Here is a 23,606-nt window from a genome sequence, read left to right as displayed (position 1 = left end):
CATATGGACTGATTGGAGTCTATGTGCTCTGTCCCTGAAGATAAAATGATAAAATACATTTATCAACGTTTCTCACTGTATGTTGTGTAGATGCTCATTGCATGTTGTGTTAAGACCATTGTTCATAATGCAGTCTAAAAGGTAAAGGAACAAAAAAAACACTAAAGGCTCCCAATTTACTACAGGTTTTCATATGTAAAAAGTGTAGTCGATGCAAATAGATTAATTTTGGCACCTCCGACAACGATTTCGTAAACCAACGTTGTATTTCGAATTGCTTTTGTCTTCAAATCGCACATGCAATTATGCAAATGAGGCAGGGTTTCGCTCTAATGGGAATCTCCTGAAAAACACGTTTCTTACCACAGCGATAAAAGAAACAATTTTTTTTTTACGTATTGGTAAATTTGACATTGTATAAATATTTGATGGACACCAGAGAAACAGTTGTCTACCTTAGACATAGCTTGGACACCTGATGGATGCAGGGGAAAAAAATCTTTTTCGGGCTTGTCTTTGGATGACTGACAGGTCTGGTGTTTTAATTTATTTATTTTATTTTTTCTCTCATCAGATCGGGATAGCATCCATCACTACACGTTTATCATTTCATCTCATCCCTTGTTTTCAAGGTGACTCACAATGCGTCTTAGTCTAGTCCATTCCCTACTTGGTTTTGTCACTCTGAATAGTTTGCATCGATGTTTACTCTCAAATTTATTAACCTTTTTTGAATTGTTTTTTTGCTTGTTTTTGGGTCTTCTTTTGCTTCGCTCTGGTTTAAGTCTGACTTCAGGGCACAGAACCCAGAGCTGGCATCCTTCACAAATTCAAAACACCGCTTCAGCATTGGTGCATTTCAGCTCGAAAACACACATTGTAGGGGCTCTGACAATGAAGAAAGCTTAAAAGGCCTAAACGCTGAAGCTCAGTTGCTTAATAGGGGCCTGTTCAAAGTTAAGGCGATTTAGTCAAGGCTATACCCGACTCTGTGATATTTCCTGTCAGTTTCATTTCTGGTTTTACCCAAATGGTAAAAAAAGTCATTGATGTTTTTTCAGAATGTGCTTGATTCTTCTAAATGAACATATAATATGCATTGAACAGTTTCTTAGACTTGTGTGAAATCTGTTTCTTTTTTATACTGTGTGCCAACTGAGCCTGCATATTTAAGTATGTCATCTACATGAAGTTGGCAGCGATGTTTGCGGTTACTGGTAATAGACTGTTTTCACTGCATCACACCTAATGAGGCTTTTTAGTACATTTCTACTGCATTCAGACGTAGCCATCAGTTCTTTACTAGTGCTGTTCTAACGAATATGTCCACATAAGCTGCAAGGAACTAAATGTAAAATGGGATGATGAACAAATCTTATGCTCATGTGTCCACAAAAATGGTCCAAATAGTGGGGTTTTTTTTGGGTTTTTTTTGTCTAGGCAACAAATTATTAAAACAGTAATCGTGTCTGTCTGTCTGTCTGTCTGTCTGTCTGTCTGTCTGTCTGTCTGTCTGTCTTCCTTTAAGAGAGTGCTCCTAATCTCAGAGAGTGAAAGCTAACATGAGCACTGGGATGTGTGATTGAGTAATGTTCTTTCTACAGTCTTTTACAGTCATTTGTGGTTATAAAACCAGGAACTACTGAGCAACTCATAAAATAGCATGTAGCAATAACATTTGAGATCATCACAGATCCAACACCAGCTTCTCCATGCCAGAGCCTTTAAACACTCAAGGAGGTCCAATGTCAAAACTCCTCATGAAGTGGAATCCAGCTGGCGCTGGATTAACCCACCATAGAAATTATAGACTGATCATTTTTTTTATCGATTGATAGATATAGATAGATATAAACGATTACCGTTTTTGTAATCTGTTGCCTAGACACACAAAGAAAAAGACTATTTGGGTTACAAATGTTTGTGAACACCTGACTAAATGATGATGTTCATCATCTCATTTTAAATTTAGTCCCCATTGGCCTTTATAATAACGTCTGTAGGATTTTGGAGTGTGGTTGTGGAGATTTTTAGTCTAGGCTAATGCTTTCGGGTGGGGGTTTCAGTTTCTCATGGATGGAGTGTGTCTGATACGGTATTCACTAGGCTTTTGATGGTTTATGGTGGGTCAAACGGGTTACTGAGCTGCCAGATTAATGTCATACTTTGCCTGATGAAATCTGGTTTATGGGTTTTGAGCAAAAAGGTGTCCCTTATTTACATCAGAGTTTTGCCTTCCACTTTAGACTGTATGTATCGTATTTCCTGACAGACTTGTAACCCCGGCTTGATTCGTCACCAGTACCGTGTGTTTAAGGCCGTGTCTGATTTATAGGCATCCTGAGCTATTTGTTTTATTGAGAAACGGGGCGAGTTGTTATGATGAAATATTCAGCGTTCTGAACTGTACAACTATTCTTCAGGGAGAAGTTGCCCCAGATAGAGGCATTATAACAACACTAAATCATTCTGCACTGAGAACACAAAGAAAGTAGCATCTGGAAAAAGACTAAATGAGGTTTTTAACATTTTCAATTTCCTGTTACATAAACTTGTCTGTAAGCCTTTATGCATTTTGCTGAGCCACCTGATGGGCTGATTGGATAATTACATGAAAGAGAAGGTGTTCCTATTTGCAGGTATGTGAACAAAGGAACGAACGTGAAGGTGCTTTATACAATAGTGGCAACTTGGTGATACCGTAGCTTATACCCCCGACCTTCTGATCAGTAACCTAGAGCCTTAACCACTGATCTAACACCTTCCCCATAGTTATACACAATTGGAATTCACTGCCATAAGAAAATAGTTATTCTTTTTTTCTGGAGCTATTTTTTATCCTGGAAAGCATAGCATAGTGGTTAAGATGTTGGACCTCTAATCAGAAGGTTGTGATTTCAAATCCCACCACTATTACGCTGCCACTGCTGGACCCTTGAGCAAGACCCTTAACCCTCAATTCCTTAGTTGTATAATTGAGATAACTGTAAATCTCAATTATGGGTACGAGGTCATCTGTCAAATGCCATAAATGTAAATGAGCCAAGTGTTCTCGTTTCCCAAGAGTCTCTTGAATTTTTCGTTTAGAAATAGAATCTCCTTGATAGATTTTTTTTTTGGACAATCTCAAATACTGTAAAATTAATAGTTTGTTAAGGCTGCTTTTAAGCACATTAAAGCCATTACTGCATGCTAAAGGCTAGAGCAGCCACATCTTTTCGAATAAGAGCTCCTTGTCATGCTGAAGGCATCATTCATTATCCTGTGAAGTTTCAATTTCTGCACAGCCAATGCAATTACCTTCCTCTGCGAGAAGCCCATGCCTGCTGAGGAGCCTCTAGGTCCACTTTCTGAACAGGACCTTGAATTCAAGATACCTGCAGTTGTCTGATCCTGTGCTAAACACTAGTGCATTCTCTGCAGAAGCTGATTTCAGATATTGTGTTTTTTTTTTTACATTCAACAATATTGCTTATAAACGCAATAACTAGGTTTCTAGCTTTTATTTAAAAAACTCCTTTTTCTCCCCACAGGTGGTCCATTTTTTAATTTTAAAAGAGTCAAGTCAAGTCAAGTCAAGTTTATTTGTATAGCGCTTTTCACAACAGACATTGTCTCAAAGCAGCTTTACACAAATCAACAGTGATGGTGAATGGTGTGCATTTGTCTCTGATGAGCAAGCCGTGGCGACTGTGGCAAGGAAAAACTCCCTTAGATGTTATGAGGAAGAAACCTTGAGAGGAACCAGACTCAAAGGGAACCCATCCTCATCTGGGTGACATCAAGAGTTTGATCATAAATCTTTCAACAATACAGAACACTGGAGTGAGAACTAACATGATTACTGGAGTATAAGATTATAAGTAATGTTCTTTCTGCAGTCTTAAACAGTCTATATGGTTAGTAGCTCCGAGTTTTATAAGCTCAGCATTTGTGATCACCACAGATCCAGCATCAGCTTCTCCATGCCAGAGCCTTTAAACACTCCAGGAGGTCCAATGTCAAAACTCCACACATGTAGCGGGATCCAAATGGCACTGGTACGTCTCTAGATGGTTCAGGATGTTTGTGAGTTCGGCATCTACTTCTTTAAAGGTCCGTAATCATCACGAGGTGGGAGGTGACTGGAGCTGGAGCAACCTCAGGATGCCTCGGGATGGGGAGAGAAAGAGAAGCAGTGGAGAGGAATTAGCGTAGCTGCTGTTCATGATATTAACAGCACAAGTTGATAATGTGCATGTGATCAGATGTTCTGGAGCACAAGGTTATGATGTGATGTGTGTTATGTGTAGGCTTTGCTAAAAGATACGTTTTAATCTACACTTAAATTGGGTGAGTGTGTCTGAGCCCCGAACACCGTCAGGAAGACTATTCCAGAGTTTAGGAGCTAAATGTGAAAATGCTCTACCACCTTTAGTGGACTTTGCTATTCTAGGAACTACTAGAAGCCCAGAGTTTTGAGATCTCAGGGGCGTGGCGGATTGTAGCATGTTAAAAGACTGGATAGATACACGGAGCCAAACCATTTAGTGCTTTATAAGTGAGAAGTAATAGTTTGTAGTCTATTCGAAACTTAACAGGAAGCCAATGTAGGGACGATAAGATCGGGGTTATGTGATCATATTTTTTTGACCTTGTAAGAACTCTGGCTGCTGCATTCTGGACTAACTGAAGCTTGTTTATTAATGAAGCAGGACATCCACCTAGTAACGCATTACAGTAGTCTATTCTGGAGGTCATAAACGCATGGACGAGCTTCTCTGCATCGGATATAGACAACATATTTCTTAGCTTAGAAATATTTCTAAGGTGAAAGAAGGCTGTTTTGTAACCTGATTGATGTGATTTTTGAAAGACAAGTCGCTGTCTAAAATAACACCCAGGTCTTTTACCGTTGAACTAGTGGTTACAGAACATCCGTCTAAATGCAGGTTGAGATGCTGGAGCGTCTGTATACCAGTTTTGGGCGATGAGCAAAATCTCAGTCTTATCAGAATTTAAAAGTAGAAAGTTATGGGTCATCCAATCTCTTAGTTCCTTAACACACTCAGTCATCCGGGTTAATTGAGCTGTATCGCCTGGTTTAGATGAAATATATAGCTGAGTATCATCAGCATAACAATGGAAGCTAATTCCATGCCGTCTAATAATATTTCCTAACGGAAGCATGTATATTGTGAAGAGCAGGGGTCCTAGAACTGAACCTTGCGGCACGCCATAATTTACTTGCATTAGCCTGGATAGCTCTCCATTCAAATCTACGAAATGGTAACGATCGGACAGGTAGGATTTAAACCAGCTTAATGCCTGTCCCTGAATGCCGATGTAGCATAATGTTAAAGACTAAGGATTAATTCTGTGGTCAAGCGATTCAAGTTCCTCTATGCAGTAAAGAGTTTAATAATTGTTTATTAAATAATGAGAAAGAAAGAGTACTTGCTTTTTGTAACTCGCATCGATAGACTACAGAAGGCACAAAAAAGACACATCTGGATTTTTTTTGTTTAGAGCAATCGCTGCAGACTGGCACGGAATCCTCTGAGAAAATGTGCTCAAAAGAGTGCCATTTATAGCCAGGAGTGTGTAGGTGTCTAAATCCTCTGGGTTGATCTTGAACATGTGAACCCCTTACGTTATAGAATGTTTCACTAAGGTGCAGTACCTACTTACTTTAAAATCAAATGTGTAGCATGAAAATTTGACAGTTGTAGAGGCAATAAATGTAGAAATCTCACTCACACATACATTACATGTCAACATAACGAACAGTGTTGGTTTTTAAGTTGAGAGGTATTTTAGTCCTCTTCATGCGCCTGATTTTATCTTGCTGAAGACACCAAAAAGTGCAGGTGGATCATACTCAAGAAATGTGGCTTGCATGGGATTGGGATCTTACGGGACCCAGAAATGAAGATTGTCTGTGCCAGAGGAATGGATTGGTCAAACGGTCTGCAACAGTGAAAGGGACTGGTCAAACGGTTTGCACCAGAGGAAGGGATTGGTCAAATGGTATGTGCCTTTAAAAGGGACTGTCTGTGCAAGTGGAGGGGATTAGTCAAACTGAAAAAAAGTTATTAGTCAAACTGTCTGCACCAGTGGAAGGGATTGGTCAAAGCGGTCTGCACCAGTGGATGGGTCTGGTTGAACTGTCTGTGCCAGTGGAAGGACTGGTTAAAATGTCTGTGTGTCAGTGGAAAGATCAGGTCAACCAGTCTGTGCCAGTGGAGGGGATTGGTCAAACAGTTATTGCAAGTAAAAGTGATTTGTTCAAAATATCTGTGCTGGTGGAGGGGACTGGTCAAAATGATCTGTGCCAGTCGGAGAGATTTAGCAAACGGTCAAGAGTGGTCAAGATTGGGCATATAAAACTTGTATAATTAGGTTTTTGATATTGAACTACAGTCTGCTGATGTGATATTTGCCTACTAAACATATTTTCTTTTAATCCAACCTGTTTGACTTTGACAATTAACATTTTGTCTGTCGACTTCCTTCACAGCCAGTGAGAACTGCCATGATTTCCACCCCATGTTCTTCACTCATGACCGTGCTTTTGAGGAGTTCTTTTGTATCTGCATCCAGCTCCTTAACAAAACCTGGAAGGAGATGAGAGCCACGTCAGAAGACTTTAACAAGGTAAGGACAACATTGTGAATAGGGATCTCTGGCTGCATGGATAACAAGCTCATATTGTGTGTCTGTCGATCCACCAATACACCAATAATAACACTAATACACACCATTATTTTCGAGAGATTTAATATTGCGGCAGCGTTGGTAAGTTGAAGCTTGTAATTATGCGTGGATTCCATTTAGCTCTGTGTGTAGAGGAGCCTAGCATTTGCCTGAAAGTGTGCATGTATGCTTCAGTGTTATTTGCGTAAATATATAATTGCTCTGCAAAACTTGTCCCTGCAATTGCAAGTGTTCAAGCTCTGGGTCACCTCTCTGTGATTTTATCTTCTAGGTTAAACTGTAGCTTGTGAGCATGCACTCTGGGTGTTTGTTAATAATAAATTCGATTCTGCGGGACTCATCTTCTAAAGTGGTTCCTGAATAATCAGACAATGCTGGCTTGTGGACGTTTCTAAAGCAGTAGAGAAATAACCTGCAGTCAAACGCAAGCAGTTCCTGTAGGCGAAAAACATTAGCCTGACGAATGCAGTATGGAATTTTTTTTTTACTCGGTCACACTGGGGGGGGGACGTTAGACCGGCACTCATTAACAAACATGGCTTGAAGGTGACACTCTAATTGTGAATCAGTGCTAATTCAGCAGCCGCTCCCACCTTTCAGCTAGCAGCAATGAAAAAAATGCTGCCTTTTCTATATTTTTGGCACTCATTAAAATCCACATCTCCATAGACATGGTCTAGCGACGAATGGGTAATACAAAGGATTACTGAACAAATGTATGAATGGACTAAGTACTGCTGTTTCTAGTGGAAACATTTGAAAAAAGTGGAACATTTTAATTGGTTGAAGTTGTTCAGCTAATGTTGCCAGATATAACAGTAATATAAAGTTACGTCTTAAATGAAGCTAACAATCAACAAGATATTAGTGAACGTTTGTGTGGAGATTATGTTCTCGCAGAGGTGTAAAAAGTACCTGAAAATCCTGCTCGAAAGTATAGATATTTTACTGCAAGACTTAATTTAAAGTTAAGTCACCAATTCCAATATGACTTGAGTAAAAGTCTTAGAGTATCTGATTTGAACATTACTTGAGTCTTTTACTCATATTGAACATAGGCTCAAAGATGCACTAGTTCTGAACAGCAAGACACCTGTTGAGTGTGAAAAGCCAAAAGCAGTTGATTTGTGAGGTGTTATGAGGTTTACAACCAAGATCAACACAACAGTCTCAACATGCCAGAATGAAACCAAGATCAAACAGAAAAAAGACAAAGTAGTGAAGCAATTTTTCAAATTGTCAAATGACAAATAAAATTACATTATCATGTGACAAAGTAGAAGAACTATTGGTATTCAATTGACAAGTAAAATGAAAGTAGATCATTTTAGATATTCAGAGCTGACTGTGATTAGATGCAGCTCTCGGTCTCAGAGAGGGGCAATATTTTTATTCAACTTAGCGGGTTCTCAAAGTTTTTGAAATTGATTAGAGCAATTTCTGGTGTATGAGGCCACCAGTGTTCGCCCATACCCAGCAGATGTGGGTAGGGGAGTGTTGAACCGTAATGATATTTTCAACAGAGATAAAAAATTTAACTGAAAAGGAACTCGAACGTAGACAAAAAAATGACAAGTGCACTATATATAACGGATAACTGAATAAACTCAAAAACTTGTACCTCAGATAGTACCTCGTATCAAAGCCTGACATTCAGGATGTCAGAAATGTGCACCTTAGCACTGTTTTATACATCCATAAATTTTTTTTTTTTTTTTTTTACCATCACATTCGGCAGCCCAGCACAATAACTGGAAAGAAGACCTCCACGTTCCTTCAGCATCATTTCAGCAAAATTTGATGAGTTCATAATTTATTGTTGAGGTTTCAAAGTATGCTCTAAACAGAACAAATTCTGTTTGGAAAGACATAAGGCTTTTCAAGATCACCAGACACATTTTTAAGAGGCTGTTTATCCAACAAAGTTATAGTCCAACATATCTCAATGAACATGAGCAGAAATACTGTACACAAAGTCCCGTCTTCCTTCACCGGTCTCCTGGAGGTTGATGGAAAAAAGGGGTCACAGGTCGAACCACATAGCTTTATCACTCACATGTAGAATACAAGATTAGCCATTTCAGTGTGTCATGGGGACATTTTAATTAATGGCTCCTATTTCGCAAACGCTCCATAATAAAAATTGCTTTCAGTGCCATTTCTTCAGAGGGTGAGGTAGAAGAAGGGCACCAGGTCGAACATGCTGTCTCACTGCTCGGTTTATGTATGGAATGCAGATGTGGGGTTGTGGTTAGACTAGGGGATTTCTACTCCCGTGTCTCTGGCATGTCCTGTTTTATTCCAATTAGCGATCAAATGCTAATTGCGTTGGGGTCATCCGGGTTGTTTTCTCACCAAAATTGCTCGCTGAGAAGGAAAAATGGGTTGAGACATGGATTGGTTTATCAACATTGATTTGCATTAGACAATACACAGTACGGGGTCACAACTTTATGCAGGCTTTCCTAGGAGCTTTACCATGAAAATATTCTGCTTTCTGGAAAACAGAAAATTGGGATAATTAATCAGAAAGCTTGCTATTCTTTTTCTCAATAATTATAGTCCCTGCTTATATTTTTACCAGCACTAATGCATAAAAGGGTTGAGGCGTCAGGTAAGTATCGGACCATTACTCAGTTTATGATATTACGGGTGGTTATTGTTTGTTGAAGCACTTTGGCACCAACTCCAGCCTCAAGTCAGTTTGAGTTTGATGCTACAAGCTTGGCACAACTATCTTTTGGGTAGTTTCTCCCATTCTTCTTTGCAGAACCTCTAAAGCTCCATCAGGTTTGATGGGGAGTGTCAGTGCTTTTCAGTGATCTTTCCAGAGATGTTCAATTGGGATTAAGTTTGGGCTCTGGCTGGGCCACTCTAGGACATTCACAGAGTCATCCCATAGCCACTCCTTTGTTATCTTGGCTGTGTGATTAGGGTCGTTGTCCTGTTAAAAAAATGAACCGTCGCCCGGTCTGAGGTCCAGAACGTTCTGGAGGAGGTTTTCCTCCTGGATGTCTCTGTACACTGCTGCATAAATCTTTCCCACGATCCTGACCAGTCTCCCAGTTCCTGCTGCGGAAACCACTGACTCACTCACTTATTGTATGGATGGTATTGGCCAGGTGATGAGCGGTGCCTGGTGTCCTCCAGGCATGACGTTTGGCATTCAAGATAAAGAGTTCAATCTTTGCTTCTCATGGTTTGAGAGTCCTTCAGGTGCCTTTTGGCAAACTCCGGGTGGGCTGTCATGTGCTTTTTTACTCAGGAGTGGATTCCGTCTGGCCACTCTACCATACAGACCTCATTTGGTGGAGTGCTGCAGAGATGGTTGTTCTTCTCGAAGGTTCTCCTTTTTCCACAGAGAAATGCTGGAGCTCTTTCAGAGTGACCATCGGGTTCTTGGTCAACTCCCTGAAGAAGGCCCTTCCACCAGATTGCTCAGTTCGGCCGGGCAGCTCTGCTCTAGAAAACGTCCTTGTGTTTCCAAACTTCTTCCATTTATGGATGATGGTGGCCACTGTGCTCATTGTGATCTTCAATGCTGCAGAAGTTTTTCTGTACCCTTTCCCAGATCTGTGCCTCAATACAATCCCGTCTTGGAGGTCTACAGACAAGTCCTTGGATGTCATGGCTTGGTTTGTGCTCTGACATATACTGTTAACTGTGGGACCTCATATAGACATGTGTACTCTGTAATAAGGGTGGTATAATTCACTCTGTAACACACTGATTTGGAATAAATTGATAATAAAATCACGATCGGCAAAAAGGTTAACGATGTGATGCATCGTTTTTTTTAAAGAGTGCATTGGATACAATTTGGCATTTGTATCACGATGCATCATTTTGAAACATATTTGCATTAGTAAAAAAATTATTTATTTCCATTATATATAATTATTAGTAGATGTGCTATAATTTTATTATTTATTATTAATTTTTTATTTAGAAAAATAATTTGTGACCAATATTTGATATGTAGATCGATTTCTCGTCGCTAAACAGTTTCTCGAGCGCGTTCGTTCTCTTAAAACCACTGCTGCTACGTGAATATGACGTATCACAACACTACGGAGAACGAGGCACGTCCTGAGACTCACATAGAGTACAGATTAACATGGCAGAGGTAGAGCTGTGTCTTCCTGCAGACACAACAGGAAAAGAACATCTGGTTTTATTGAATTTTTTTACTTTTCTGCACTAAAAAGCTCTGTTAGTAAGTGCAGGCCTTAGTAGTGCGAAAGTAAATCGATGGAAGTAAAGTGATGATTTGCTGACTGTCTGGATTTCCCAAAGAAATAAAAGTGAACAATTCAATCTGTACCATATTGAATTGCATAGTATCATTTTTATATACCCTTATATACTTTTATTTATTTTATATATATATATATATATATATATATATGTGTGTGTGTGTGTGTGTGTGTGTGTGTGTGTGTGTGTGTGTGTGTGTGTGTGTGTGTGTGTGTGTATATATATATATATATATATATATATATATATATATATATATATATATATATATATATATATAAAATATACACACACACGCACACACACACATACTTTGATGCTATTCTTTGTTCAGGCTGTTACCAGCGGGTTATTGTCTGACCTCCATTTTATGTTGAGGTGCAGCGAGGGGCCGCTCAGACGTTCCTCAAAACGAGGATGGTGAGGTGTTTCTGGATGAGCGCACACCCTCAGTCTGATGAACCCTTCGGTGCACACACATCTTGTATTTGTATGCACATCATACACACCCTCTGTTACCCCTCCCCCAGTCCATCTCTCTCGCTCCATGGGTTTGCCTGTCACATCGAGTAAATGGTGAGTGTGTGTGTGCGTGTGTAAGAGAGAGAGAGAGAGAGCAAGAGAAAGATGCTGAGGAGAGAAAGAGAAAGCCAGACTGATGCTCCTAGGGCAAAAAAAAATCTGACGGGCAACATTTTGCCAGTTTCCATAGCAACCGTATTCTAATTACTCTTACTCCAGCTCCTCTAGGATGAGATGGAATGCCTATTGTGTGTGAAAGCGAGCAGGAGACACAGGAGACGAAGTGTTTGCTCACCTACAGTTCCCCCTTCTTTTCTCCTCTCTCTCTCTCTCTCTCTCTCTCTCTCTTTCTCTTTCCCATCCTATCAGTGACGTAAGCATCTACGGCACCTGAGCAGAATCTGCCGCCTGGGCGCATCAGATTGTACTAGTGAGGTAGCAGCGCTGTGTAAGCTAGCAGCCGTGCTCTTAATCCCCCCCACCGCTAGGAAACCCATGTGACTCCCTCGCTATTGGTCTGATCCGTTCCACGCTTGTCCAATCCGATTGCAAGGCTGGGATGGACCTAAGCGAAGCTGCTGGGTGATGCTCTCGCTGTTTAGCGAGACGGACGAGCAGGTTTGTTTGTGCCATCGTCTCCGGCTGACTCGGAGCTTCAACCAGGATCACGCCTACTCTCTTCCAGTCACCGTTTCGCCTCCACGTTTTCCCGATTGCTCTTGAGCTGCACCAGCGTGGAACCGGCTCCCAAATATGGAGGTGATGCCAACATGTGAGTATGAAACTCATCCGAGGCGATACACAGCAGTCGGGGCTGATCAGAGGCGATCAGAGACAATCAGAGACGTCTGCTGGAGAGGGAAAGAGGGCTTGAGAAGGGGAGCATGTCCGTGTCATCTCCTCGACGTGGACAGATGGGACAGGCTGACTCTGTGGCTTGCGGACAGGTTGGCTGCAGGCTTTGTAAGAGGTTGCCAGAGTAATCGGGTTAGAGGCAGCTTTCATCTTGTGATGAAATATCCCTCAATCCAGAGCAGACGATCGCGCTGATCTCTAGCCTCTCATCCTCACAACGCTGGGGCCACAAATGAACTCAATACTTGTACCCGTGTCGTTTCTTTCTTTTTTTTCCCCCTCAGACGCTCCGCTCACTCTGGATTGAGCTGTCTGCTTTTTATTATTAACAGGTCCGAGATGTTGCACCATGGATGTGTCTTTGGTTTTCGAATATTAGGTTGTTGAGTTATTGAGACTTGTACTGTATTTACTTGTTGTTTCGGCTCCACTCAGCATCCAACCGGTCTCAGGGTTCAGATAACTGGCTTCTGTGGATAATGTAAATAGAAAAGCTGAGCAGGGTTTCTTAAAGATTAGAAGCCCAGGCGTGGATTAAATCTAGCGCTAGTTTTGCTCCGTCACCATCTGAACGTGTTCGATCGTGCTGCCGTGGCATGCAGGGTTTATCCGGGACAGTAATTAGTGCAGTCATGCAAATCACATGTATGCAATATGGACATCATGTTACAGGACTGAGATACAGCGTATCTTACACTAGTGCTCTGTGTAGTCTCATCTCGTCTTGTCTCTTTTCTCCTCTTCTCTCTTCTCTTTTCTTTTCCTTTTCTTCTCCTTTTCCTTCTCATTTCTTATCTTCTTGTCTCATCTAGTCTTCTGTTCTTTTCTCCTGTCTCGCTTCTCTTCTACTTCCTTCTCTTCTCCTTCCTTTCTCCTCTCCTTCCTTTCTCCTCTCCTTCCTTGTCTCTTTTCTCCTTCCATGTCTTCCTCCTCTCCACTTCTCTTCTCTTTCCTCGTATCTTCTCGTCTTGTCTCATCTCATCTCGCCTCTTCTTTTCTCCATTCTCCTCTCTCCTTTCTTGTCTCTTCTCGTCCCTACTGTTTCTCGTCACTTTTCATCTTTTCTCCGTTCTCTTTTCTTTTCATTGCTCTTCTCTTCTTTTCTCTCTCCTCCTATTTTTTTTTCCTCTCATTTCTCTTCTCTTCTCTTCTCCGTTTTCCTATTTTCTCCTTTTTCTCCTTTCACTTTCTTCTTGTCTTTTTAATTCTCTTTTCTTTTCACCATTTTCTGTTCTCTTCTCTTTCCTCTTATATTCTCGTCTTGTCTCATCTCACCTCTTCTTTTCTTCTTTCTCTTCTCCTCTCCTTTCTTGTTTCATCTCTTCTTGTACATTATTATTTTCTTTTTCATCGTTTCTCCGTTCTCTTCTCTATCCATTGCACTTTTCTTCTCGTTTCTCTTCTCATCTTCTCTTTTTGCATTTCTCTTTTTTCTCCCTTCTCTGGTCTTCCTTCTCTTCTCCTTTTCCTTTCTCCTCTGTTCTCCCTCCTCTCCACTTCTCTTCCCTTCTCCATTCTCTTCTTTTTTTTCTTATCCTCTCGTCTTGTCTCATTTCTTCTCTCCTTTCTCCTCTGCTTTCTTGTTTCCTTTTCTTCTCGCCTTTTTCCCCTTTCGTGATTTAATTCTTACTGTTTTGCTCTTTTGTTTTTTCCTCTTTTATTTTCTTTTTTCCTTCCAAAATGTTTTTTTCCCTTTCTTCCCTGCATGCTTCTTTATCCTTTCTTCCTTATTATTTACAACCCTTCTCTATGCCAGGCTATTTATACGCGCGTGTTTTCCTCACTGTGATGATGAGGCTTGTGAAGTTGTTTCTGTCCTTGTGTGTGTGTGTGTGTGTGTGTGTGTGTGTGTGTGTGTGTGTGTGTGTGCGTGTCTCACACACAATAATAACGCTGTAGCTCCAGCATCATGCCAGACCTCAATCCATGAGCGACTGAAACAGCCTTGGCCATGGATATAACGCTTCTATATTTAGTCAAAAGGCATGTGTGGCCTCGGCTTGCTTTTTTATTTTTTTTTTATTTTCTTTTTCTCTTTTGGCTACATGAGGTATAAGTAATGTCGAATTACTCAGCTCCAGGTCGGAAATGTATATTTTTTTTTCTTCAGCTCAACGCTGAGGCCTTCAGGTGCCACGCGGTAGTGACTCATTGCATACATTCGCATTTGCGTGCGACAGTGCTGGGGCACTTTGTGCTACTGAAACGCCTGGCAGCTTTTCCTGAAAGGCCAAGATAAATTTATAAGCAGCCTGGTCAGAAAGAACATTCTGTCACGTTGTTTTACTTCGCTCATGTTGGTATTTGAGACCACCACGATATTCCACAGCAATGTATCAAAAAATGAAATGTGCTTTGTCACCTGAGGCAGCCGAGGGTCAAATTTTGTGGCTACTGATACAAAGATTATGAATTGAGCTATTGCCGGGCACACACTGTACGAATTTAAATACAGTTTAAAAACCGACGAACACAAGAACAAAAACTTGTCCAAAGTTTGACATGATCAATCCGGACTGGCGTTCTCTCGCTAACAGAAAACAGAAATCTAATTTTGTTCATGACATGCCTACGTCATACAAACACACTTTTTCTTCCATAACTCAATAAGTTCTTGCTGTACTGTCCAGCCGACTTGTTTCGACGTTTTCCCTGAGGTGGTTTGAAGGTTTGGCGCTGCTATCGTTTCTTGGTTTTGACGGTTTTCGTAAGAGAAATCACGCTGCAGGAAAAAGTCTTCCGACACTGCCAGAATTTCACACAGCTGTCAAAGACTACAGGTTTTTGTCTGGGATTATAGGAAACTTTTAGGATCGTCAACATTTGACTACAAAATCATAGGCAAAATCGCACAGTGTGCACTCTGTTGGGTTCTTCAGGGGATGGTCTCCTTAATGGGGCAGCTAATTGTGACCTAGTAATCAAAGTTAATCAGCTCTGTTTACAAGAAAATACTTTATTTATCTATGTTTGCATTCGATCACCTTCATAATAGTCCCCATGCACAGCAAAACAGAGCTCCCAGCGTTCCTGACACTTCTGGAATATGTCCTGGAAGTCTTCTTTTCGAAGCGTGTCAAGCACCTTGCCAGATCTTCATCCTCTGTAAGAGGGCGAGAAGGGTGGGTGAGGAAGCTAGACCGTGTTGTTTCTGGTGAGAAACTCGCATACGAGGAGAGATCGGTAACAGGGTTCATCGTCGTCGTGGAGCATCCAGTTTTTCACGCGCCATGCTGAAATCGCAGACGTTTGTCAGAACAGCACCTGTTGCACAGCTCCCGATGTACACAGGACGATGTATTTTGGCGCACTTACTTATGAAGGTTGGTGCTCCCTGTGACTCTGCGTGCAGCCTTGTGCTGCCATCTGTTGGCATGTTACAAAACTAGGCTTGAAACCTTTTGATATCACCTTTGCCTGGTTGAAAAACCAATTCACTAAATTGCAAAAGGAGTGGGAAGTAAAGATTTGTCTCTGATAGTGAGAGAGCAAAATAAAGAAATAATTAAATTTCCCCAACTATAGACTACAATCCTGCCCTGGTTTCTCACTTCCCATTAGGATCATTTTGTTACCACTATAGTTCAGTTCAGTTAATCTTTATTTGCTTCCCAAAGGCAATTTGGTGGCAGCATACAAACATATCACAGGACATAAGACAACTCAAACACATAATTCAAACACACAATTTCTTCAAAAAGTCAGCATCTGGGAAGGTTTTCTACTAGATTCGATTGTCCTCCTGGAAAAGGGTTTGGATTACAGCGAAAACGAATTAACATGAAATTCAAAGACACCCTGTTAGGGTTCGCATTCAGGTGTCCATACATTTTCGGCAGTATAGTTAGGGTAAAAGTGATATCTGTGCAGTATGCGATCAAAATTTGACCAGACACAGTAATATTCTGCCTCCACAGGACGTCTGTGTATGATTTCACATATTCCTCAAGGCAAATCATTCTAGACGGATGTCTACCATTCTAGACGATTCTAGAAAATCTATCTTCATCTTTATGAATAAAGAGACAGACAAAGAACGAAAAGGGGTCCCGGCGTCCAGGTTTTCCGCGATCTTCATAAATCATCAGCAAAACGTATGGTTGTCTTCGGCCGTATATAAAAATGTGCACAATTCACTGTTGGTCTGTGAAGTTGTGGGAAGAGTTAAGGAGGTCATGGGTGTGCAATGAAGCCCGCTGAGTTTGCAGATGTGTTTTCTGCTTCACCTGCTCCCTTCACTACTAATAGCCTGCCATCTCTCTCTCTCACACACACACACACACATAACAGCTTTTCCTCAACCCAACTATAGTCTTTATATATTTATTTAATAGAATATACAATATATGCTTTAGATCCAAATGAAATACAACTATGCTGTTAAATTCTTAAATCCGATTGTTCTAAGAGTTTGTAGAATTTTCCATAACAAATAAAATGCTTTTTAAATTGAGATCAAATTGATTTTTGAAGCTGTATCGAACCATCTAGAGATGTACCAGCACCCTTTGGATCCCACTATAAGCAGAGATTTGACATTGGACTACTTTGAACATTTTTTGGCATGGAGGAATTGGTGTTGGATCTATAATGATTTCAGATGTTAAGCTATTTTATGAGTTGCTCAGGAGCTCCTGGTTCCACAACATCAACTGACTGTATAAGACTGTAGAAAGGAAGTTACTCATAATCACACACTCTGGTGCTCATGGTAGTTTTCACTCTCCGATTTATAATCACACTCTTGATATCACCCAGATGAGGATGGTTCCCTTTTTGAGTCTGTTTTCTCACACGGTTTCTTTCTCATACCAACTAAGGGAGATTTTCTGGAGATGTCACAGTTGCCCCAGGCTGTTCATCAGGGATTAACACACATCATTCACTTATATTCAAATTCTACCTTCTGTAAAGCTGCTTTGAGACAATGTCCATTGTGAAATGAACTTGAGCTTGAAAATAAGGCACTCGCCAAAACGAAAAATCTATAAATATGATTAATCATATCAATCAATTAATCACACTAATAAAATACACTTTTTAATATTATGATTCAATCGACTGTCGTAAAAACGTTTCCAATAGCAAAGGCATCGGTTTTGCATATAAACAGAACAAAATCTGGGTTTATTCACATGCGCAGTACAAATAGTGTTTCCGAATCGAGTAGCGGCGGTGTCACTGACGCTGTAGCGATATGGATATACAGACGCTGAGTTACGTCCCGAACCACCGTATGTAGCATAAATTCGTTCGTAAGTTGTTAGTGTTCGTTAGTGACTACGCAAAACTCCTAATCATGTAAGAGCTATAAATACTATCAAATAAACAAAAATATACTAAAACAAATTTAAATACGGTATACAATATTTTGTATTAATAAATAATTAAAAAAATGTATAATAAAAAACTCGTTGCGGTCGACGACCAGCTAGCGGCGGCTCTCCTCAGTTTTGAATTTTTCGACTCTGAACAAATCGAAAGTTCGTATCCGCGAAGGTTGGTAAAGCGGGGAGCATCTGTATACTCAATTTAATCAATAAAATAGTGTATTGCATTCATTTGGATTATATTGTTTAATTTGTATATTTTATATATTTTTTTTTTGTCGTTTAAAACGAGCATGCATTTTATTTAAAATTGTTTACAAAAAATTAAAACTGTTCACAAATGTAAATGATAATAAAAAAAAAAAAAATGATTATTTTATGTTTGCTTTTTGAAAAATGTAAGCGAACCGTGACTTAAAAAATAACCGATGTACGTACCGAACCATGTCATTTTCATCCCTACTTTGTAACTTGAGATAATAGAGGCCGGGGAGGAAATGCTCGTTTATAGCCATTAATAATAAGGTAAGCTAGCTTTTTCACAGACATTCTGACACCAAATGTGAACAAACTGCTAAAAGCTCTGACATGATCAATACTGCACTTTCTGGCCTGTTTAATTGGTACAAGAGGAATAAAATGCTGTTTCGCACTATTTTCTAGCTTTTAGGAACATGCTTTTATACTACTGATCAGCACCACCACCCCAACTGTGCTGCAGTTTCCCATAACATGTTTTGAAGTGTGTTCTCGGTAAGGACCTGTCATGTGTGGCAGTTTTCTCTGCATCTGCTGATTCACTTCGAGTCTTGTCGAATGTAGTCGGCACTTGATCGCTCGTCGTTTTTTTTTTTTTTTTTTTTGCAGTAATCACGTCTGTTTGTGCAACACAATAGTGCATCATGGTTTGATGGTGGAGTGTTATTAAGCAGAACAATGCAAGCCAGGATAATAATAATGCAATTACCATGTCAATAGCGAAACGGATAACGTTCCCGTTTCCACCCAGTTGTCCTATAGCGTTTTTAGATTCGCACCAGGTGAACACTTTTTCAATGAAACGAGGAATGGGAAATTAGGATGCATTCATGATTCACATCATGCCAGCTCGAGAACGTATCGTGACTGGATTGATTCTTTTGTGCGTTTCTAGACACGCGTCCTGTGAATGGTGGGCTCGGCTGGGTTGAATGTTAGGCTGAGGTCGATGTCGCAGTCAGAGTGAAAGTAAACAAAATAGAACAGTGTTGATGGACTGCTGATGTACAGAGTTCAGTTTGAATCAAGTCAGTTTTGTTTGAAAATGTGATTTCCTTACTGTTAGGATGTATAATGGATAACTGAGCAAAGCTGTAGATATAATTAGAGACAGGACTGATTAATCTTACAAGCCTTGAAAAACTGACTGGATTGCTGATGCTACACGGCAAAAAATATTTCACACGTGAATGTGGAAATGATATCAACTGCGTGGACATGTCTTTAAGATGCTTTTTAATATACTCAAAAATCGTCAGGAAACCAAATGAATGCTATGTTTCCACACGGACGGTTTTAATTGCGGGATGTGTGCATCGTGGCAGATTTTGGTGCTCGATTTGATACTTGGCGCATCAGTAAAACAAATGTTTAGTGCTTAAAATTGATTTTTCTGTAAAGTATTCGTAAAAAGATTTTTATATCCGGTTATAATCTTCAAGTAGGAGGAAGAAAATCTGTGATATTTATGAAAAATATGTAAGCGTGTGTAGTAAAATGGCAACCTGTAACCATGAGCTAACCTGACAGCATTACTGAGAAGTCGAGATGTCCAAAATTGGTCATAAACTTTACAGCAAATGGTGGCATGAGCTAATGGTTTACAACAGCGTGCTAGCTAGCATGAGTTAACCCACAAACGGTGTTAATAAGATCATTTGTAATGCTCATATTCTTTACAGGTTTACTGGTAGCCAGCAAAGTGACATTACTTGCTAACTTATGCTAACATGAGTTCACCTGACAGGGTTTGTGAGAGAATGAAAGAGTGTTTAAAACTTAAAGAAAAAAATTATTTTAGTGTAGAGCTGTGTGTCATTCAGGCTTCTTTTTTAAATTGCACATTTGGTATAATAATTGTGTCTGCAATTTTTACCAGATAAAAATACCATCGTCTGCGCAACGTGCGCTACGTAATGCGTATGCAAATCGAAATTGGCACATCATTCTTTCGAAAGATTTGCTAAGCTACCCAGCTATGTAACGCATCATTAAAATACAACAATAGTTCAGAGATGAGCTCATTTTGTCTCTGCAGCAGAAGTTGTTTAAATGCATCAGTCTGTCAATTTAGACTGTTAAGCTGAGGCTACAACTACACTAATCCAGATAAATCTGAAAACGCCGTTTTCAATCGTTTTCCAAAAGTTGCTCATCCACACTGAAACATGTAGAAAATGATCACGTCCCTGTACTGCCCATGAGTAAAAAGCAAGGACATGGGCTCTCGGTGTGCACAAATTTAGTTAAAAAGGAGAAAAATTGTGTTCTTCGTTTGATTTTGCCATAAAGCAATTATGTGGGAAAAATCCACGTTTTCTGGATTGAAATTTTCTAATTTTTCTCTTCAGGCAACCTTTTAATATTCAGTAAGATTGCACATTTTCTAGCTTATACAACAGTATGATGGGTGTGGGTTGATTTTGTTGAGTTACAGCATGGTATAATTTCCCCTTTTCAGCTCATTACATATCTGTTGGCAAGCTTGCAAAATCAAGGAGTTATAGAAAATATCATGGAAATCTACATCTGAGATATAAAGTGATACTGCTTTGGTTTGGGAAATGCAAAGGAAAGAAGAATGATGACCACATTTTTCAGATACATGAATATAAATGTTTTAATGAATTAAAGAGACACAGCGTTAGTCTCTAGCGTGGACGTTTGTCTTTAGCATGGACGTCTCTAGCACCTTTTTTTCCCCTCTCGCACCAATGAAGATACATCCTCTCCTCCCCCTTCATGTCACTCTGCATTATCTGGCCGCTGACACACTGTGGGTGAAAGTGTTTCCCACCTATCAGTGCTGGATGGACAGAGTGAAGAAAGAGCTGAAGAAGAAGGGAAAAGGTGTTCTGTGGAGAGACACAGTCAAGCAGAAGTCTTGGTAAAGCAAACATACTAAGGCTCACCTAAAAAGCTTTTTTTTATTTTTTATTCATAAATACCACCTTTCCAGCAACAACAGTCCTGTCCTCCTCCACCTTTCTGTCTCTCCACAGGAAATCACACTTCCATTCCTACACAAGCCTGCTGCTGAAACCAGCATTGCTTTTTCACAGGCTGTGGAGGAAATGCATTTAAAGGAATACACATTTTTTTTTAAATCCCTGCCCATTGTATCTGTATTGCACGTGTAAGTAGAAAGAACAGGCATTTTTTTTTTTATTTAAAAATAAATAAAGGTCTTAAGACCGATGAATTAGGTAAGAAATGTCTAAAATATGTTTTTCTGTAGGTTTATCCAAAAAGCCATTTAATTACAGATTCCTAAAGATCCATACATGCAAAGCAAAATGTTTTGGGAGGAACTGGAAACCCAATGGTTACAGCTCTGGGTTTCTGATCTCAAGGTCGGGGGTTTAAGACAGTTTTGCCATGCTGCTACTTTTAGGCCCTTGTGAAAGGCCCTTAACCTTCTTTGCTTCATGGATGCTGTATCATCGCTGACCCTGTGCTCTAACCCCAGCATTTTAACATCCCTAGGATATGCGAAGAATACATTTCCCTCCGCTCTGATGCAACTAATCAACTGGTACCAGGCCGCACAGAAAGAATACATATCTTACATTATTTCCGTTTTATTTATTATCTGGTTTCAGTTTTATTTTGGAAAATTACCGGATTCTCTCCGCCACATCTGTCTTTATAATTTAAAATTTATAATTTTCAAGGATCTATTAAATACGTTTCATTGAGTTTGAAGTCAACTCTAGGTAGTCCCCGAGTTACGATGGTCCGACATTTTCATTTTTGCGATGACGATAGCGATAAGGAAAAATTGTACAAATTTAATCTTCATGCGATCGGGATGCCGCCAGCTATGTGTGCATCTCCTGCCTTGTGAGATAGATGCCTTACTTATTTTTTTTTTCTATGCTTTTGGTGTCTCAAAGCATAACTATAGCTCTTATCTCCCTCTTACTTATCGTCATCGTCGGACACTGAAACAAAGTGCGTTCCGCTCCGCCCTCCATTTACGAACATACATACTGAAGATCCACATACATATGTACCGTATAGTTTATACATTACGGTAGTGTAAATGGATTTGTTTTGATAAATGATGTATTGTAACTTGTAAAATTAACAAATGACTGTATACAACCCCATACTGATCAGCATTCTTTATTACAATTGGGCCACTTCTCGCAGATTTCCCTGTTCCATAATCACACACTACCTTTCTACCACAACTGTAGTGTGTGAGTGGTGCTTTCTTTCTGTGTTGAAGGACATTGAGGTATTGAGGTATAATTACTCAGCTTTTATCAAAGTGCAGCACCTGGTCAGTGTAGGGATTTGGAATGAAACTTTTATCCTGCTTTCTTTTTTATTATTTATCAAAAACTCCTCAAATCCCAGGGCTGCCTTTAAAAGCAGTGTATAGAAACATCTGTTCAGCCGGGGGGGGGCATGCTGCGTTCACTGGCTCACTCTCTTCACTTTGCAGTGTGATTTATTCAAATGTTGCACTAACAACCTGAAAGTAAAGGCCACACTTTGTGTTTGCTCATTCGGTGCTGATGGATTGGTTAATATTCTATTAGATAATCGGAGCACTAATATTACGGATGGCGGTTTATAAATGACTGATAGCTAAACATAAATCAAACCAAACGTTCTCCTAAGAACAATAGGACTTGAGTAAGTGATATTAACAAGACTTATGTGTGGGCAGTTTAGCTTTCTCTCGTTTTTGTGCATTGGAACGTTCCATTTTATGTGATCTTCATGCAAATTAAGCCGAACTGCCTTTATCGTTGGAATGGACGTTGCATTTTATGTGTCGATTGTCTAAGAAATTGACTCCCCATTGCTTTTTAATACATCTTCACTTACAAACTATCATAGTATGTAAAGCTATTTTTCTTAGTAATTGTAATGAACAAAATGGCTTTGTCACTGAACTTGTCTAATATTTTTTAATAATTTTAAAGCATGAAGTCTCCCTATCCGAGTCAATATAATGGAAGAAATCCATGTTTGTGTGTTGTAGGTGATGCAGGTGGTGAGGGAACAGATCACTCGTGCTTTGACGAACAAGCCTAACTCTCTGGACCAGTTTAAGACACGCCTGCAGAACCTGAGCTACACTGAGATCCTCAAGATCAGACAGTCAGAGAGAATGAACCAGGAGGAATTTCAGTCTCGGCCCATTCTGTGAGTAACACAGCCACACACACCACAAAATTATTTGCACTGTCTAAAATGCAATGCATTTTCATACAAACGGGATGCATCCATGTTCCTGTGTGTGTGTGTGTGTGTGTGTGTGTGTGTGTGTGTGACCCAAAATGATTGCAGTTAAAATTATAAAAAAAAATGTCTATTATCTCTGGGATTGATTGTGTTGCCTGGATATGAAAACACACCATCTAATTATTATTTTAATAAAAATGTTAAATTGGAAAAAAACATATATAGCATGGTCCAAGAACATAGATTATTGGAATCATGTCCTGTGGTCTGATATGACCAAGATAAACTTGTTTGGAGTCCACTTGGTGTCAAGCATGTGTGGTGATGCCCTGGTGAGGAGTACCAAGAAAATTGTGTCTTGCCTGCATTCAAGCATGGTGGTGGTAGCATCATGTTCTGGGGATGCATGAGTGCTGCTGGTACTAAGGAGCTGGTTGTTTATTGATGGAAACATGGATTCTCACGTGTACTGTGACATTCTGAAGA

At 39.9% G+C, this 23,606-nt stretch overlaps 1 protein-coding gene across 7 annotated transcripts in view; it reads left to right on the top strand.

Annotated features, from left to right (window-relative positions):
- elmo1 (engulfment and cell motility 1 (ced-12 homolog, C. elegans)) overlaps window positions 1–23,606 on the top strand; it is a 112,676-nt gene that overhangs the window by 77,089 nt on the left and 11,981 nt on the right. For 6 of the 7 annotated variants that reach the window (XM_046834457.1, XM_046834455.1, XM_046834452.1 and 3 more), the window contains 2 exons: window positions 6,500–6,636; window positions 22,918–23,081. In XM_046834457.1, the coding sequence (XP_046690413.1) occupies window positions 6,500–6,636; window positions 22,918–23,081 (301 nt within the window). Of the gene's footprint in view, window positions 1–6,499; window positions 6,637–11,987; window positions 12,248–22,917; window positions 23,082–23,606 lie in introns of those variants that run through there. The other variant, XM_046834458.1, reaches the window with a different exon arrangement.

This window comes from Silurus meridionalis, chromosome 22 (genome assembly GCF_014805685.1).
Source record: "Silurus meridionalis isolate SWU-2019-XX chromosome 22, ASM1480568v1, whole genome shotgun sequence".
In the NCBI taxonomy this organism is placed as follows: domain Eukaryota; kingdom Metazoa; phylum Chordata; class Actinopteri; order Siluriformes; family Siluridae; genus Silurus; species Silurus meridionalis.
The sequence above is the reverse complement of the archived record's forward strand: the minus strand, read 5'-3'. Positions and strand labels throughout refer to the sequence as shown.